This window comes from Mastomys coucha, unplaced genomic scaffold (genome assembly GCF_008632895.1).
Source record: "Mastomys coucha isolate ucsf_1 unplaced genomic scaffold, UCSF_Mcou_1 pScaffold6, whole genome shotgun sequence".
Taxonomy (NCBI): domain Eukaryota; kingdom Metazoa; phylum Chordata; class Mammalia; order Rodentia; family Muridae; genus Mastomys; species Mastomys coucha.
This window is the reverse complement of record NW_022196912.1, coordinates 84,951,006-84,968,880: the sequence shown is the minus strand read 5'-3', so window position 1 is coordinate 84,968,880 and position 17,875 is coordinate 84,951,006. Positions and strand designations below refer to the sequence as shown.

The 17,875-nt window shown below is 45.1% G+C and overlaps 1 protein-coding gene across 10 annotated transcripts in view; it reads left to right on the top strand.

Moving 5' to 3' along the window:
- Positions 1 to 17,875, top strand: part of Nin (ninein) — a 102,551-nt gene that overhangs the window by 37,983 nt on the left and 46,693 nt on the right. For all 10 annotated transcript variants that reach the window (XM_031357257.1, XM_031357259.1, XM_031357258.1 and 7 more), the window contains 3 exons: positions 12,059 to 12,098; positions 13,413 to 13,603; positions 17,641 to 17,787. In XM_031357257.1, the coding sequence (XP_031213117.1) occupies positions 12,059 to 12,098; positions 13,413 to 13,603; positions 17,641 to 17,787 (378 nt within the window). The remainder of the gene's footprint in view (positions 1 to 12,058; positions 12,099 to 13,412; positions 13,604 to 17,640; positions 17,788 to 17,875) is intronic.

The following is a 17,875-nucleotide window of genomic DNA, read 5'->3' as shown; positions in this document are numbered from 1 at the left end:
AAATCCGCCTGCCTCTGCCTCCCAAGTGCTGGGATTAAAGGCGTGCGCCACCACCGCCCGGCGAGCCTTTGGTTTTTATGCATAAGTAAACATGAGTTAAAGCCTGAGGCAGGAGAAACCTTGCTGATGGTAAAGGATGTCGTGGAGAGATCACCTCACACACAGTGCGCTACAGCTTCCTGCAGATGCTCCAGGAACCTCAGATAGGACCTTTGAACACCACAGACACAGTCTGCCCTGTCCACAACCCTCTAGAAGAGCTGCAGTCAGAGGCCTAGGCAGGGTGCTTTCTCTGGTGTCTGCTCCCAGCAGAGACTCTTCCCCACTGTCATAGTCTGCCGCATCCCACACCAAAGCATCCATAGGGGTACCAGATGACTCACCCCTTGCCTCACCCATGGAGATCGCCACAGCTACTTCCTGCCCCCCACCCCCCAATAAGCTGAGTCGGTCCTGCCATTTTTTGGTTTTTAGAACTGTAGCTGAACCCAAAGCTAGGTCATGCTAAAAGCGATCTTCCACTCAGCCCCCAATCCTGTCATTGTTCAAAGCAGCTTCTCTCTTCAAGTTTTGGATGTTCCTGTGTGCCACTGTGACCCTGCCCAAGGTCTCACTCTCACCAGCAGCCTTCACCTAGGCAGACAGTCCTGTGGTGTGGTTCTAAGAAAGAGTGTGTAGTCTTGTGTCCACGTAGCGTCTCTGTTTGCTGTTTAGCTCTAGCCTCAGCTTACCTGCCCAAGAGGCTTGTTCTGGAATCACCATCCTTCTGCTGAAGCTGCTCACACCTCTGAGGCAGTGAGCAGGTGAGGGTATCTTCCTTATTTGGAGGAGGAACTTCTCCCTGCCTGACTAGGGAGCCCGAATCTCAAATCTGTAAGGGGTTCTGTACTCTGCTGCCTTCATTTCCGTCTCCTTTCTTGTCACCTGAGAGTCTAACATTTCGTGTCTTCGGAGATGTTGAGAATCTATTCTCTGGGATCATACTTCATCATGGAGCTACCTGGCAATATCTAAGGAGAAGGAATGGGGGGTGGGTGGGGGCAGAGACAGACTTCTTAGGTTTTGCAGGATAGGGACACTGTATATATATATATATATATATATATATATATATATATATATATATATGTAGCCAGCTGTATATATAGGTCTGCTGTTTCTCCTGCTTTTCACAGGTCTGATTTTTCCTTCCCCAAAGTGGCTTCGGAGTTTCTTGATGGAGACAATAAAAAGATCAGAAACTGTTATCAGGAGTCGAGCAGAGGGTGGTCTGGCTGTGTTCCCTAATGGGAAACTAATTTTGGCTCCGGGTTGAGTCAAATCATGACTTTACTGAGGTCCTGTGGAGGTGTGGGTTACCAGCAGGATGGAGTAGTGTCCAGCTCAGTTATCAAAGCTGTCCTCTTTAGGCTCTCACCCTCTCAGGACAAATGAGCAAACTGTATCTGAAAAGGTAAAGTAAGAACCATCTCTCGCCTCTGGGCTTTATCCCGTCAAAGGGGAGGTTGAGGCAGCCTCCCACTTCTGCCTGAAGGCTGTCATTTCCAGGCACCCAAACTACTGATAACTCTCGAGTAATTCTCTGCAGTTTTACCTGTAACTCTACCTTTTTGCTGACACTCGTGGGAATGTCCACCAATGTGCACACTTGTCTAAGTGTGAGCAAAGCTAAGGCTTTGTAGCATCTAAATTTATATGTAACAGAAGCCCTGTGTGGTGCTTCAGGCTTCATTAGGCAGCAGCAACTTGGAATCGCACGTAGTCGCTGCTTGCAGTGCGTCTATGTCATGAGCCGGGGGCGTAAGGGCCATTGTGGCCACGGGTCATAGCTGCTCTGCTTCCCCTTGTACAGAGTGTATGAAAAGAAACTATATAGGGACTGGAGAGATGGCTTGGCAGTTAAAAGAACTGGCTGTTCTTCCAGAGGAGCCAGGTTCAATTCCAAGCATCCTCATGGCAATATACTACACTATCTGTGATCCGACACCCTTGTGTAGACATACATGCAAGCAAAACACCAATACACATGAAATAAAATAAAGACACTTTGCCACGACTTTGGTCATGCTTAGCTTTTGATTCTGTTTGCCTGTGTTCAAGGCCCAAGAAACTGTAAGCATTTTCATCATCTCTAGCCCTTCCCTCTTCCTTGAGCTTTTATCAGGCAATTTGATTCTTTCCTACTGTAAGGGAAAGTGTCTAATGTAGCTGTTAAGTGTATCTCCCCTACCAAGTGCAGTTTACAAGACAACAGAGCCGTCCTGTAGGGAGAGACCTCTGTGAATTCTGCAGTGTTGTCTAAGTCCTTTAAAACTTCCTCTGAAAAGCAGGGCATACATTCGCAGGCCAGTTAGAGCCCACCAGCAGCCGTGATGTGCCCGGCCTCTGATTTAGTGTGTTTATCTGGCAGTTGGATCCTTTGGGAGTCTGACCTGTCCTCTGGGCCGCAATCGAAAGGGATGGCGATTTTTCTTTTTTATGGGATCATTTTCACCCAGGTCAATTCAGGAGGACATTCTACTCTCGAGTGAATGGCGGCCAACAAAGGGCACATTCTTGGTCCCAGCCTAAGGTGTGACTAAAAGAGGGGGTTGTAGTCAACACTATTTGTTCTTCAATCAAAAACAGAAGTGAGACTTCAGGATTTTAAGAGTACATTTTTATCCCCTTTGATGAGTAGCTACTAAAGAACCGTGGGCTTCAGGCCCATGTTTCCTCATAGGTAGCTAGCAGGGGGAAAAAAAACCCACACATTTTAATTCTATTCTCTGTTCTTCAGACTTGGTAGAAAAGTTTGTGTAATTAATACAATTGGGGCAGGGCCACTTTGCTTTCTGGCCTAGTTGAAGAACAGGGCACAGCTTGTTAACTGTTTCCCTCTACAGGGAATAAATTGGGTCTATAAGATCCTTATCACAAACAAGGGGATTTCAACAATTATTTCTTCAGCTGTAGACAATAATAATGTAAGTCAAAACCATTGGCTCACACGCCGCAGTTCAGTGAGAACCGGAGAGAAAAAGTTAAATCTGACAGGCACATTGGCCCAAGGATGCTCAGTGGAGTTCAGGCTTTGTGTTGGGTCTGTGCAGGTGAGAGGCCAGGGTAGTACTTGGTTAGCCCTGCCCCCCTGCAAAACAAAACAAAACAAAAAACTGACCTTGCTGCCCACATCAATCCAAACTGCTTTGAAAAGTCTGAGATGGACTCTTCCCTTTAGGTTAGGTCATCTTCACATATGCGTAACTTGGTGTGAAACAGTGAATTTTCCCATTGTATGGGTTAATGTTTAATTGTGGCACACACACACACACACACACACACACACACCCTTTTTTGTTTTTGTAACTGAGAGAAGTTCTACTCAGGCCTTTTATAGTTGAAACACACACATTACCTTTTCGTTATCCCCTTTATATCCTTTGTTCGTCATTCCCCTCATTGAGGGATGATGTCCTTGGGACTGATGCTTTTGTTAATGGTATCCCATCTCCCCTTCATGTGTCTTCAGTCTTGTTAGATTACATGGCTGCTCCAGTATGGGATTATAGATCCCTTGAGTGTGACCTAAGACCTTGGAATCCTCTTTGAAGCTAACAAGATGTTCTTGTTCTTACAAGGCTTGCAGATGTTGGTGCCCTGGTTAGTCTTCCTGAATTACAACAAGATGTTGTCCCTTAAAGTCCATCTCTAGAGGCCGGAGAGACGGCTCAGTGGTTCTGAATACCGGCTGCTCTTTCAGATGACCCAAGTTCACTTCCTAGCATTCACATGGCGGCTCACAACTGTCCAGTGTTAGGACATCTGACAACTTCACACAACATACATTCAACTAAAACACCAATTCACAAGAAGTAAAAATAGATAAATCATTAAAAGAAAAGACTCAATCTCTACTCCACAGCCTTCCAGATGAATAATTTCTGACACTCACTTATCACCAGAGACTTAAGGCACACAGCAAATTAAAACTGAGCTAGCGCTATTCTAATGATCGTAGCCCTTTCCAACCACACTGTTAAGTATCTTCCATAGGTAAGTTGCTTACTACCCATTCAGCAACTGAAGTGACTAGAAGTATAAAAACCGCCCGTTCTACTGAAAGAGACCCTGTCTCGGAGGTATTTTGTCTATATCTAAGTTGAATCTAAAGTGTCTCAGAAGGAGTGGGGAGACTTTCCCCCCTTCAGGACGTTAGAATCCAGCAACGCCCAGCCCCACTAAGGGAAGATAAGCTTACACTGAGCATATCTTTGCACTGGCAGCACTTGAAGGCTTTTTGGCGGTGCACTAGGACTCATGTGATTGTGCGTGCATTTTAAAACCATACATTAATTCCCGTTATCCCCAGCTCTTACTTACAGCATTTAATTGCCTTTGGAGATGAAGGCACTAATTTGCATTCCACTCAGTAGCCCCTCCCTGAGTTCAAAATAGAGAGACTGGGAAGCTGGGGCTGTCTGATTCTCCACTGCCTCAGCCTCCCCTGAGTCCCAGGTCGTGTGTCCCCAAAGAAGCAAAGGCAGACCCCCAGGGTACATTCAGCTTCCAATATCCAGCTCAGAGTGCAGCTTTCTAAGCGTTTAAGACTGACCCAGCACTCTGCGGAGGCTGTGCTTAGAATCATACGCATGCTACAGATTTCTGGTTCTCTTCAGAGATACCCCATGCTTTGCTAAGTACGTCCCCCTTTTAAAGGAGCTTTGCTGATCCAGGAAACTGTTGCTCCTCCTCTGGCATTACAAGGCCTTCCCTTTTCAAGATCCGTGTGCTGCTGTCTCCCAGGCTGCAGAGATCGGCTCATCAAACTCTGTCTCGGTAGAATAGCCTCGTGTATGCCCATAATCATTTAATTAGCCATACATTCTGTAGGGTGCAAAGGTCTTAGCTGAAGCAGATGGCGAGTGGAGGCAGTGGCTAGCCTATTGTAGGCAGGGCCCACGCAGTCCGAAGGCTGCAGATGCTGGCTCCACTTTGGGGCTAGAAGCTGGGATCCAAGAGACTCTGGCCATCTGCTCTGCAGTCCCCCAAAGCAGGTGTCTCTCCAAAGAAAGCCTTCGTGAAACTGAGGCAGCCTGTGTGGCTGATGTGCCCTGGGTACCTCAGCCAGCTGTAAAGCAATCAAGCTGGCTACAATGGCCAGTGTGACATTAAGATCTGTGGCTCCTTGAGAAGGACAACCTTTGTCTAACTGAGAAGGGTGAGGGTCACTTTCTGTAGCAGCCATTTGGGGGCCAAGCAACCTCTGACCCCTTCTTTTGTATCTGCCCCATAAATAAGGAATCACAGGGTCACCCTTGCTGGATGTACTACTCAGGGCCCTCTGTGGAGTGGAAGGTCCCAGGGGAGACCGTCACCCCACATTGACTCCCAGTTGATGGCTCCATCACAATTGTCATACCACACCTGTGTCCCCAACCCTCAGTCTTCTTAAAGCGTAATTGGTAATATGACAATATTTTGTTAGATGTATATGGTGTGAACTGAGTGAGTCAAGCCATTTCTGAACTTGTCTGAGCTGTAGTTGCTAATCTCTCCCAGGTTATTCCTAAAGCTGATGTTGGACTGTGCTGTTTTTGTTGTTGTTGTTTTGGTTTTTTCCCCTGTCCTCGTCCTGCCTTGCGTACCTGAGTAGCAGAGAGAATACCTAATAGCTACTTCACTTAGTTAAAAGCAGGGACCTCCCAAGGAGCGCTTAGCCCTCAGTACTTACTGGCCAGTGCTTTCTGGTACGAAGCATGCCTTCACGGTTGCTATGACTTGGCACCAGGAAACTGAAGCATGCAGAAGTGAAGTGATTTGACCGTGATGCCCATGCCACCAGAGGGCAACGAACCTCAGTGGTCCAACTTTGGAGTTCTGGCCAAATCGCTGTTCTGGAAGATGCAATAGCCGTAGTTGGATGTCTCTAAGACACACGCACACCCACCATGTCCCGCTCGCAGGGTGGTGTGCCTTTCCCACTTTGTAGGTGAAATAACTTCCAGGAATGAGCAGAGAACACAGTCTCTGTTCACTTTCTATCCTCTCTATGGCTTTGCCTCCCATGTCCTGAGTGACTGAGGTGTATGGGAAGATGTGAACAGCCCTTCACAGAGTGTTTACATGCACCCATCCACTTAGAGGATCCCTGGCTTCATGGGGACCAATAGCAGTCTCTTGTGGTGAATTCAGCGCCCCATAGCATCCGGCCTTTGTTCCCCCTTGCTCCTGTCCTCCGGAGACTTTCCAGGCAGGGACCCAGCTCTCACTTCTGCTGTGTTACCAGCAGCAATTAAAGGACCCTGTTCCACAATGATGCATCCTTTTATTGGGGCTGTTTGAGTAGCTGAGTGACCTAATCCCCCAACCTCCTAAACTGCCCCTCCCCCATCTTTTTAATTGCACTCACTGGCTCCAGGCAGCAAGAATGAAATTAAATGAAGTGTGAATGAATTGAATCTTCCCGTACCCATCCCACCACCTCCAAAATTGCAATTTAATAACAAACATTCAGCTTTTATGTGCTTCCTTTCCCTCTTAAAGGGACAGACCCTTCCTTTATCCTTGGGAGAGGCAGAGCTCCTGCCATGTTAGAGTGAGCAACTCCAGCCTCCAGCAGGGGTGATCTTGGAATGCGATGGAGCAGTTGAGCTGAGTTTGTTGCTTTCCCCAGGATGACCCCCAGCTCCATCAGAGTTTACCGGGGAGACTTTTACCCCAGAGTTCAGCTCTGCCTGTTATCCCTCACCCTGCCCACCCATTATTTATTTACTAGTGTATATCATACATAATAGTGGGTTTCATTCAGACGTTTGCATACACATATACGCTGTGTTTGTATTACATTCACCACTGAGCCCCTTTCTATTCCTAACTACCCCCCTCTTCTACTTAATTCAGGCTGTTTATAGGAGTTACTTCTTGGAGAATGGACAACTGACCAGTGGCTGGCTATACCACTGAGGAAAATGTCTTTCCCAACTGAAATAACCATTAACTTCCCTGAGTAAAGTCTCAGGGAAGGATGGGGCCTTATGAGCCCCTCCTCCCCCTTCATGACAGACTATTGAAGGTCTCAAGACGGAAGTCTTGTGTGACCAATCTTATGAAGATGATCAGAGTTGCTGTGAGCGCCAGTGCCAGGCCCACAGCATGCCCAGTGTTGGATTCTTAGAGACTGCTCTTTGGGATGGTTTGGTCCTCACCGCAGGTCTTAACCAAGGGTCTCTGATCACCCCATGCTCTGCTGAGCTCAGGAGGCGTCAGTAGCACTTGCCTGCCTAAGCAACATTGGCTTCCCTCCAAGCCTGCACCCACCACTGTCTGATGCAGAAGGTAACTTACCAAAGGGAGAGACCTGAGACGCTGAAGTTAAGTTAGCGAGGACTCAGGGCAAAAAGGAACAGTGAGAGTTGTATCTATTCATCCTGCAGGAGATCATTTCTAACAGTGGAAGAAACAAAAAAACATTCTCTTATAGATTCTTCAGCTAAACCATGTCTGACTGTACATAAATATTTGTTGCCAACAACATTCACAGCGCAGATCACATTTTTGTTATGCTCTTTCATTTAACATTTGTTAAAATGATTTTCCATGGTCCTACATGGTTTTTAAATTACTTTTAATGACTACATTGCTATATCATTGCTCCTTATGCCCCATTGTTTAATATTTAAGTTGTTTTAAATACTTTATCATTATAAACATGCCACAGCATACATATTTGTGCACATCTCTCTCTTTCTTTCTCTCTCTCTCTCTTTCTCTCTCTCTAGTTTTATTTTATTCATTCACTTTACATCCCTCCTCCCGGTCACCCTCTCTTCCAATCCTTCCCCACCTCCTCTCTCTTTTTCTAATTGCCTTTAGATAGCAAGTAAAAGTATTAGATTGAAGATTGAATATTTTTATTTTGATACATAAAGCCATTTTCATTATAAAAATAATACCCACTAACATTGCGACCAGCCACATATGCACAGGCCTGCTTCAGACTATCGTCTTGGTGGAAGCTATAACTTAAAAAAATTTAGATAATTTAATAACAACAGCTGAGTAATGAAGATTATGAGCCCCCAGTTTTAGTTCCTATGACCTTGTGTGGTGTTGAATGAACAGGACTGTGGTGAGTTGCCATCTGTGTAGTGTACATCCCTGTGAGAACTCAGTGGTTAAAGAACTGGTCTTGTAGAGAACACCCCCCACCCTGCTGTCAGTTCAGTTCCCAGCATCCATGTCAGGCTGCTCACTGCTGTCTGCAACTCTGACTCCAGGAGATCTGACACCTCCTTCCAGCCTCACATGTTTATATCTAACACTGATACACATGAGCATATAATTTTCAAAAATCTCCTTTTAAAAATGTACAGATACTTGCAGAGGTATACTCAAACAAATGGCTTAATTTTGAATACAGAGGTGAAAAGAATTCCACAAATACAAGTTTAATATGTATTGCATACACACATGCAATACAAAAATAATAGGACTTTATAGTTGCATGTGCCAGGCACAGTGCTAAACACTTTGCAATTCCCCCAGTAAATGCGTACTACATTATTCTCATTTTACAGATAAACTAAGGCCAAGAGGTCAAACAACTTACATAGAGTTAACCCCATCCGTAAGTGGGAATTCAGTACCAGGCAGCCTAGGTCCAAATCTGTGAGTAGCTTCCATGCTGGACCATTAGTTAGGGGTGAGAGATGGAGAAAGAAGTGAGTGATCCTGGACAGTGATGGAGGAGTGAAGGCTGTAGCCCTGACTGTAGACTCATCACACCCCGGGAGCTGTGGGAGAGCGTCTTTGTTCTTCTAAGGCTTTGCTCACTATTTTAACAAGCTTGGGGAAATATATGAGGAAGCATGAGAAGCCATGCATACCACCACCTCAGGATTTGTTGTTGAAGACATTTTGAAGTGGTATGCTGCTGCTTCATTTTTGTTCCAAGATGCTCTGTGCCTGCTAAGACTCTTTCAAGTTTGAGCCCAATGAGAGCACGATTCTTCCCTTTTCCCCATCAGTGTCTACTGTTTAAAAAATGAAGAATGACCCGTGTTTAATAGTTTCATTTGGACCAGTGGTTCTGAGGTCATAAACTCCATGTAATATATGTCATGGGTGAGATGCTGAATAACGAATTTGCATAATTTCAGTTGCCAAAGTAGGGTGAGCATTTGACTCAGTCTGTTGGTAGCTAGGATGTGAATAGCAGTTTAGTTCTGATCAAAAACAGGAATTGAGGAGATCCATGGAGGTCTGTTGACTGCCACTCCCCTCTGCTTCACTAGGCCACACACATCTTGAAGCTTAGAACACCATCTTTATCTAGAAATGAGAGACAAGTGAGGTGATGAAATTATAACCCCAAGGAAACACAGAAAAATCACCTGGGCCCCTGTGGGTCAGCCTCAGCCATTCCCTGTCCTTTTGGTGCCTTGAGTTAGCTTAGCCACCCTAAGAGCACAACCTTCCACTGTCTCCAGTTCAGCAGAGTCTGGGGATTTTACTTGGAGGTTTCAGCTTAGCGGAGTCTGTGGAGGTTTCAGCTTAGTGGATTCTGTGACATCTTAAGCATCCCTATGGACTAAGGAGCTGTGAATTGTAGTAGACACTTGACTCTCCTTGAAGAGGAGATGACTACCATGATTGTAATGGTTAATATTGTCAACTTGATGGAATCTAGATTCACTTGGAGGCAAGGCTCTGGGCATGCCAATGAGGGATTATTTAGATTAGGTTAAGTAAAGGGAGGAGAGCCATGTTAACCGTGGGCAGTGACCATCCCATGAGCTGGAGACCTAGGCTGAGCAAAAAGAAGGTCACCAGCTTGAATGGAAGGAAGTATCCATTGCTCTCTGCTTCCTGACTGGGGACACAGTGTGCCTAGCTGTCTCCTGCTCCGGTGTCGTACTCTTCCTTACATCATGCACTGTGTCCCTAAGAACTGTAAATTGAAACAAACCCTTCCATCCTTCAGTCGCTCCTGTCAGGCACCTAAAGCAATGAATGAGTGTAGGGAGTGGAGGAGACATGCCAAGGTAGCCTGAAAGTACATTAAGTCATGTCATCTTGAACTACTGAATGACAATGTTTGACGTGAGCATTTTTGCATGGCACACCATCTGCTGTGAGGAATCCAGGCTCTGCAGACTGGAGTTAATTAGACCCATCTTCCTGCTGCGTTTATTTCAGGAGTCTAAGAATGATTAACTAGCATCATACAGTTCAACCATCCAAGTGAATGGGCTGGTTATTTAGTATAAGAGGTAACTTTATTCATAAAATTATACACACACACACACACACACATATTTCTTTCCCTTAGTGCTTTATTATTTTTGGGCTGTGCAGAGACCTTGTTTTCACTTCTATGTGTCATGCTTTGCTCCTATTTGCCTTCTCACTGTCCTCAGATAGTCCAATCTACCCATGGTTATTATGAAATCCAGGCTGACCTAAAACTCCTAGTCCCCATCCTTCTGCCTCCTGGGTGCTAGTGTCTCTAGGCAAGGGCCACCACAGCTGTGGATTCGAGTTGTGTGTTTGTTAAGTGGGGCCTGTCTTCTCAGCAGGACTTCCTTCACTGGCATAGGTCCTCCCTGGGGGACAGGAGCAACAGGCAGCTTGCTTGAGAGGCTCAAGCTATTTGAAAGAGAACCAAAGCTCCACGTTATAACTGGTCCAAGGAAGATTGATACAGCACTTGGCCAGTGGAGCAAGGCTGGATTTGTTCCTGACTTGTGATGAGGGGGAGGTTACCAGTACAAAACCCACATGCTCTGACCTTGGAGGGGATTCACTCAGAACTTAGCGTGCTAAGGAGTCCAGTTCAAATAAATTCCATTATGATCAATGACGCTTACTACATACAATACAGCTTTCTGGTCTAACTGTGCAATCTGCATCTGTATTTGCTCTCATCGACAGGTGCACCCGGCCTGTTCTTATTTCAGCACTTATTAAGGGCTCCTGTTCCCTTTGCTGGTTCAGGTCACCCTCAGGACTCAGTTTATCCATTGCTGCCGTTAGGACATCAGCCTTCACCTTCCCAGTCTGATGTGTCCTTCTCAGTCACCATTCTGTCTTACCTTCTCTTTTCTGGTCCCTGTGTCTTCATTGGCATGTGAACTTTATTGAGATCATAATTACATTTCTCTCTTCCCCTTTCTTGATCCAAGTCAACTTGTGCCCCCCCTTTCATTAATTATTGTTACATGCATATCTTGATGTATATATGTAGATATCATAAAGACTAAGAAGGTCATATTTAGGAATATCTATATATGTGTTACATTTGTGTGTGTGTGTGTGTGTGTGTGTGTGTGTGTGTGTGTGTGTTTTGAGGGAGGGGCTGAGCACTTGGTATTGAGTAATCGCTGGGTGTGCTCTTCCCTAGGGAAGACAGTCTCTTCTGCTCTCAGCTTTCCCTAGGTCCCTATAATCCTTTGTGTAGGGCTGAAGCATGTCCATCAGTGCCCTCTGTGTTCAGCTCGTGTTTAAGTGGTCATGCTGGTGAAAGTTCATGAGTGTAGCTTCTGATATTACTAGAAGACACAATCTCAGAGTAAATTCCCTGATCCTCTGGCCCTTAAAATCTTTCTGCCCCCACCCCACACTTCCATATATATACTTTGTCACACAAGAAATACGTGTGTTCTGCTCTTGTGTGTGTTCCCAAGAGGTAGCATGTAGCAATTAGTACACAACCACTGAAGAACAAATTTATAAATTTGGATACACATCTGCTGCTTGGTAAACTCTGCCTGTTCCTTTTAGGCTAGTTTAGTGGGTCCTAATAGGTTCTGTTGTTGAATAAGTAACCTTAAAAATGACAAGATGAATCCCCAGTGTCATGCAAAGATAGCACTTTGTGCTGTCGAAGTTGGCAAAGACCACTCTGTTTCAAGAAGTTTCAACATCTTAATTGGTGGTCTGGTTAACTGAAAAGAGCCCGTTCTGGCTCAAAGGCTAAAGTCATGGCACCAACCCACATGGTGACTTGAGAGCTAGAGAGCAATCTGGTCTGGAGGCAGGGTTCAAGCGTGCACTAATCGTCTCTTGCCTTCTCTAGCACTGGGAGACGCAACGCAGTGAGGAGTATGAAGCGGAAGGTAAGAGAAAGCAGTGGGGTTGGGGGTACTGCTGAGGAGGGAAAGCCCTGGCTGCTATGGCTAAGGCACTCTGGGTACCTGTTTTCCTCCTTGTACTAGAAGGGAAGCTACATGCTAAGATTAGGACCAGCAGCAACAGAAAAACAAAAAAAAAATCATTTCCAAGTGACACTTCACACTCTTCAAACCCTGGCTATTAACATGGTAGGAAAGATGGCAGCTAATATGTAGCAGTCCACTTATAGAGGACTACTGTTGTGCAGACTGTCAAAGGGGTTTGTGAACATCCCCAACATGCCAGTGTTCAGTATCTATAGATAGACTATGAAGCAGAACATAACAATTGTCTGGCCACCAGATGGCACTGTGGTTCAGCTCATTTTCCTACCTAACTCCAGACGACATGTGGCTAAGTATAATTAAAACAATATGTTCTCTGGCTCCCCAGCCTGGAATAATAGTACAGTAATGGGTTTAAATTCTGACAATAAATAGAGGAAATTACACTGAGTGCCCCTTCCAGTCTTCCGTGGTTCTCCCAGGTACATAAAATCATGCCCATAATTATCCCATCTCTAAGCAGTGACTTCACAGGCTCGCATTTACATTGCCAGTTTAGAAGCAGGATGGTTAATACAAGATACGCAGTCTTGGTGTTTCAATAAGTAGTTTGACCCCGCCTTTAAACAGAACATAGCATGTACATCTATAGACGCTAACAGACACGCAGTTTTCTTTCAAGTGAGTCTTGGGCTCCTGATTTGGAAAATAGATGAAACGTAGAGGCTCATTATGGTTGTTTCCTTCCCAGGAAAAGATGTGTAATACTTAGCCCAGGAAGAATGCAGAAATGCGACATTCTGAAAGCTTTAGTTGAGGCTTCTGACATCTTGTGTATGACTGAGATAGTGTTCTTTTCTCATGGGTGATTGTCCCAGAGCAAAACCTGCCTTCAGTTTACTGCCTTCAACTTCAGTACCAAGTCAGAGTGAGGTCAACATTTATAGTCATCTCATACAATATTTATTATGGGGTTGGAGAGATGACTTAGCAATTATGAGTACTAAATGTTCTTCCAGAGGACCCAGGTTTGATTCCTGGTACCACATAGCCGCTCACAACCATCTGGAACTCCAGTTCCTCCATGGGCACCACATGTATGTAGTACACAGACGTGCATGCAAGCAAAACACTCATCCATGCAAAAGAATAAAAAACAATCGTAAGAATTACTTTCCAATGGTACATTTCCCTAGCAGGCACTGTCTCTGTGCAGTTCCTTTGGGGACAACACAGTTTTTGCTTTGATTTTAGGCCAGCTAAGGTTTTGGAACCCAGATGACCTGAATGCTACACATGGTGGGTCTTGCCCTCCTGCAGACTGGATAGAAGAGAAACTGCAAGAGGTTTGTGAGGATCTGGGGATCACTCGAGATGGTCACCTGAACCGGAAGAAGCTGGTTTCCATCTGCGAACAGTATGGATTACAGAATGTGGATGGAGCGGTAAGCCCATCGCTGCGTTCTGATTTGAAAATAACGAGAAGAGCTTTGTCTGCCCCCAGGTTGGGAAGGGCCACACTGTGACCTCTGTGTTAGAGACGCAGCCTTCTTCTCTTCCTAAAAAGATATTCTACAAGATTTTTGTCTTTGGGAAAGTCATGGTGTGTTGGCAGAAATCTGATTGTGACTGAACTTCCTGATTGTCTAGCATGGTCACCTACTGTGCTGAGTATGTCACCCCACATGAGACATATCAACCAAACAGTAAAATGTGGGGGAACACAGAGGAGGAGTTAAGAGAGCCTCAGGCTTGAGTTAGGAGCACTTTGAAAGCCAGCCTGCTGCATGTTCAGTTCTGTAAGGTTCTAGTGTCGTTCCTGGGCCCTTGCTAGAGTAGTGAGCAGGACAGGCTGCCTCCCTAGCCATGGTTTGAATCATGGGAGGATCTTCAGGATTTAGTATATGAGTAGCCGTGAAGCTAGACAGAAAAAACCTGTAATTCTAAGGACGTGTCTTTCAGAAAACCACGAATAAAGATTAGGGGGAGTTAGAGGTTGGGAATACAGTCATTGCTCCAGAATCCTTGATTATAATGATATCTGATACCATGCTGGCTGCCCCCTCGGGACAAAGTGGTAGCATATTCCTAACCAAGAAAGAGGCCGATCTTCAAAATCTGCCAAATAGCCTGACTTGCAGAAAAATTCGTTTTTTAGTTTTCTTTCTTGTTCTCGTATGATGTGACCATTATATAAGCCCCCTGACAACCTTTGGAATATCCCAGTGTCTCATTTATTTTTCAATGGTGGCTACCGAGTCATAAAATTAAATTAATTGTCCTAATTTCTGAACCAGTGCAGTACAAAGAGTCTTCTTAGGCTGTTTTCTGTTTTGTGTTTTCTCAAGAAACACGGCACAAACTTAAGTTACTGATCTGAGAATAATTTTTGGAATATAAACTCATAGGGAGCTGGCTTCCTCTTCTGCAGGGAACTCCTAAAACTGGAGACAAGGGGCACATTCAGTTCTTTCCCTGTGCTATTTGAATTAGGAAGGCATTGCTCATCAAGAATGCTCCTGCTTAGTGTTTCCACCCCCTCCCACCAGGAGGAGGAGGAGTGAGGAGATGCCCTGTACTTCTTAGTTCTGAACCCAGAGAAGCAGAGTTATTAGCAAAGGATTTGGTGATTAGCACATGACTTGGGATCCTGGAATTTTACACCAGAAAGCAGTTTGAACTCTGTCAGACTTTTGCAGAAGAAGCCCGTGAGATCACTGCTGCACCCTGTTTTGTTTGTTTGTTTTGTTTTGTTTTGTTTTGTTTTGTTTTGTTTTATGTGGGAGAACTAGATGAGCTCTCTCTGGCAGTTCATCCATACCCCCCTTTCTCTAAGTGAAGACAGCCAGGAAGGCAGGGTGGGCAGACTAGCTCCCTCAAGGCCACATCAAAACCCAAGGATGACTCTGTTGGACTTATTCAGTATTTTAAAAGCTGAACTTTGAGGTACACTCTTTGAAATTGGAATTTTTTCCCTAAATATTTTGTAATAGCCAGCCACAGTCCTCTCCTCGAGGCCACAGGAAAGACCATGTGCTGAGCTAGCTTAGTTCTCACCGCTTGCTTTCTGAGGTTTGAAACCTCCATGCCTCAGCCACTCCTATCACCTCCTAGGTCACTGTGGGTGTCCCAGTTCTTGGACCCTATTCTGGTACATGTTTCACACCCTATACATTGGCAAGTCAGCCACCCACAGACTTGGCCACTGTGGGAAATAAAAATGCCCTTGTTCCCAAAGAAGGCTAGTGCCTCAGTTACTCAGGTAACCTGCATTCTCTTGAGCCCAGTCCCAACCACCCAGTCCTTTCTAAATTTACATCCTTTTATCCAACACTTCTCATCCCGAGCTCTGACTTAAAATAACTGTCAAGAGTCTACTGTGGCAATTTGAATGGATTAAGTGATGGGTGTTCAGGCCACGTAGAAACTACACTGATTTGTCTAAGGTCATACAAGCAGTAAGGACATAATCCATTGCTTTGTCTGGATTTTGTGGACATTTCTGTTGAATGGTCCTGAAAGCCATTTCCTCTAGGACATCGTTCTTTCGATCGGTGAGGATGAGACAGAACAGTCGAAGGCTTTTTAGCAACCTCGGCATCTTGTTTGTCCTAAATGCCATGGATCACAGGATTCTGTCAGAACCTGTTTCTTCCCCAGATTTCCAACCTCTAGAAATTTCCTTGCCTCAGAATCCTCTCCCAAACAAGACATATGTTTCCTATGAATTGGCAAAAAGCACTCGAAATAAAATTTGTTAGTCTTCTGTCTTCTTGCTTCTCAGTGGCCCAGACATCACGGGGGAGCTGGTTAGCTATGCAGTCTCAGGCCCTTCCCTTAGCCTACCCCAGCAGTGTGTATTGTATGATCTCTGTTTGATTTCTGATCCGTTCTTGGAGGCCTGTACCACAATAAACTTATCACACAGAGGGAAGAGAGAGTCTCACTAAGATGTCTGTGCCTTTCTTCCTGCCTGTGGCTTCTGTGATTCATGCTACTCTTTCTCCTTCCCCCTTCCTGCAGGACTAAGAAACAAAGTGTCTCCCTGACAAGCCTCCCCATAGGCTGTGGTCCAAGCTCCCTGTTCCCTGTTATAAGATGAAAATTATAGGATGCTATCAGAGAGTGCAAAATGGAGAGGCAAACTCCCTCCTCTGTCTGCATCTTGAGACCTCCTTTTGCACACACACAAGATCACTGTCACCCACTTTTGCTCGATCCTGGGCTAACACGTTAAAATGTAACTTCAGCAGGTTCCAAGGAACATCACTGCGATCCGCCCCAGTCCACACTTGCTGTGTTAGCATGCTGTTTGACTTTCTCCTCCTGTTGCTGGAATAAACTGCTCTGACAAAAGCAACTTAAGGGTGAAAGGGTTTTTAATCTTAGTTGCTGTTCAGTTGCCATGATGAGGCACCGTGGCCAAGGCCACTTGTGGAAGTATTTAGTTGGAGGCTTATTTATGGCTTTAGAGGGCGAGTCAACGATCATCGTGGCAGGGAGCATGCTGTCAGGCAGGCAGACATAGGACTGGAGCAGCACCTAAGAGCTTATGTCCTAATCTGCGGCAGAAGGCAGGCAGGCAGGCAGGCAGGCAGGCAGGCAGGCAGACAGACAGACAGACAGACAGACAGACAGACAGAGAAAGAGGAAGCCTACCCCCAGTAACACAGTTCCTCCCACAAGGCCACACCTCCTAACTCTTCCTAAACATTTCCACTGTGGACCAAGCACTCAAATATATGAACCTGTGGTGGCTATTCTCATTAAACCATCACAGATTTATTCTGTTTCACCATTCAAAGCACAGCCCATCCTGGTATGGAAGTTAAGGCATCAGGCACTTGAACCAGCTGGTTATCACACTCATATTCAGGAGCAGGTAACGATGAATACAAGCTACCGGATATGGCTCACTTTCTCCTCTTGGATAGTCCAGGATCCCAGCCACAACGGGCAGAGCTACCCATTTCAGTTAATGCAGTCAAGATAATCTTCCACAGGCATGGCTGGAAGCCTCCCAAGTGATGCTAAATCCTGTCAAGCTAACAATTAGCACTAACCATCACACATGCCACTTTGAAAACTTCAGCGTGAGCCAGTTATCACTTAGAACCACTACATTTTAACAAACATCTTGTTAAGATTGAGAGAAGCTGTATGTTTTAACTGATTTTTAAAAAAAAATTATAATAATAATACTTGTGACATTTAAGGCTGCCAGACCAGGAAGAATGAATGGAGGAAAAAAAAACCAGTTGGTTGCTAAACTGCATAAGATTATGGAAATGTTAGAAATGGGGTTTTATTTCATTTGAGAGGGGAGGTCATCATTTCTAGAGAAAGAAATTCTTTTAAATAAGAATAGAGACAAAATTATATGTCTGGACTTTTAGAGTAACAGTGGTATGAATTTCTGCTGGCCAGAAGTGTGTTGTGCATGTGGTATTTATGTGTGTTTAAAATATGATTGCTCTCTTAGATGCTGGAAGAGGTGTTTCTCAGCCTTGATCCCGATGGTACAATGAGTGTCGAAGACTTTTTCTATGGTCTGTTTAAGACTGGAAAATCCCTTACACCATCAGCATCTACTCCCTATAGACAACTAAAACGACATCTGTCTATGCAGGTAAGAGATCAGTATGCAGAGCCCGGCATGGTGGCACACCATGATCCCAGTACAATGGGCAGACAATACAAGGACAGCAATACAAGCT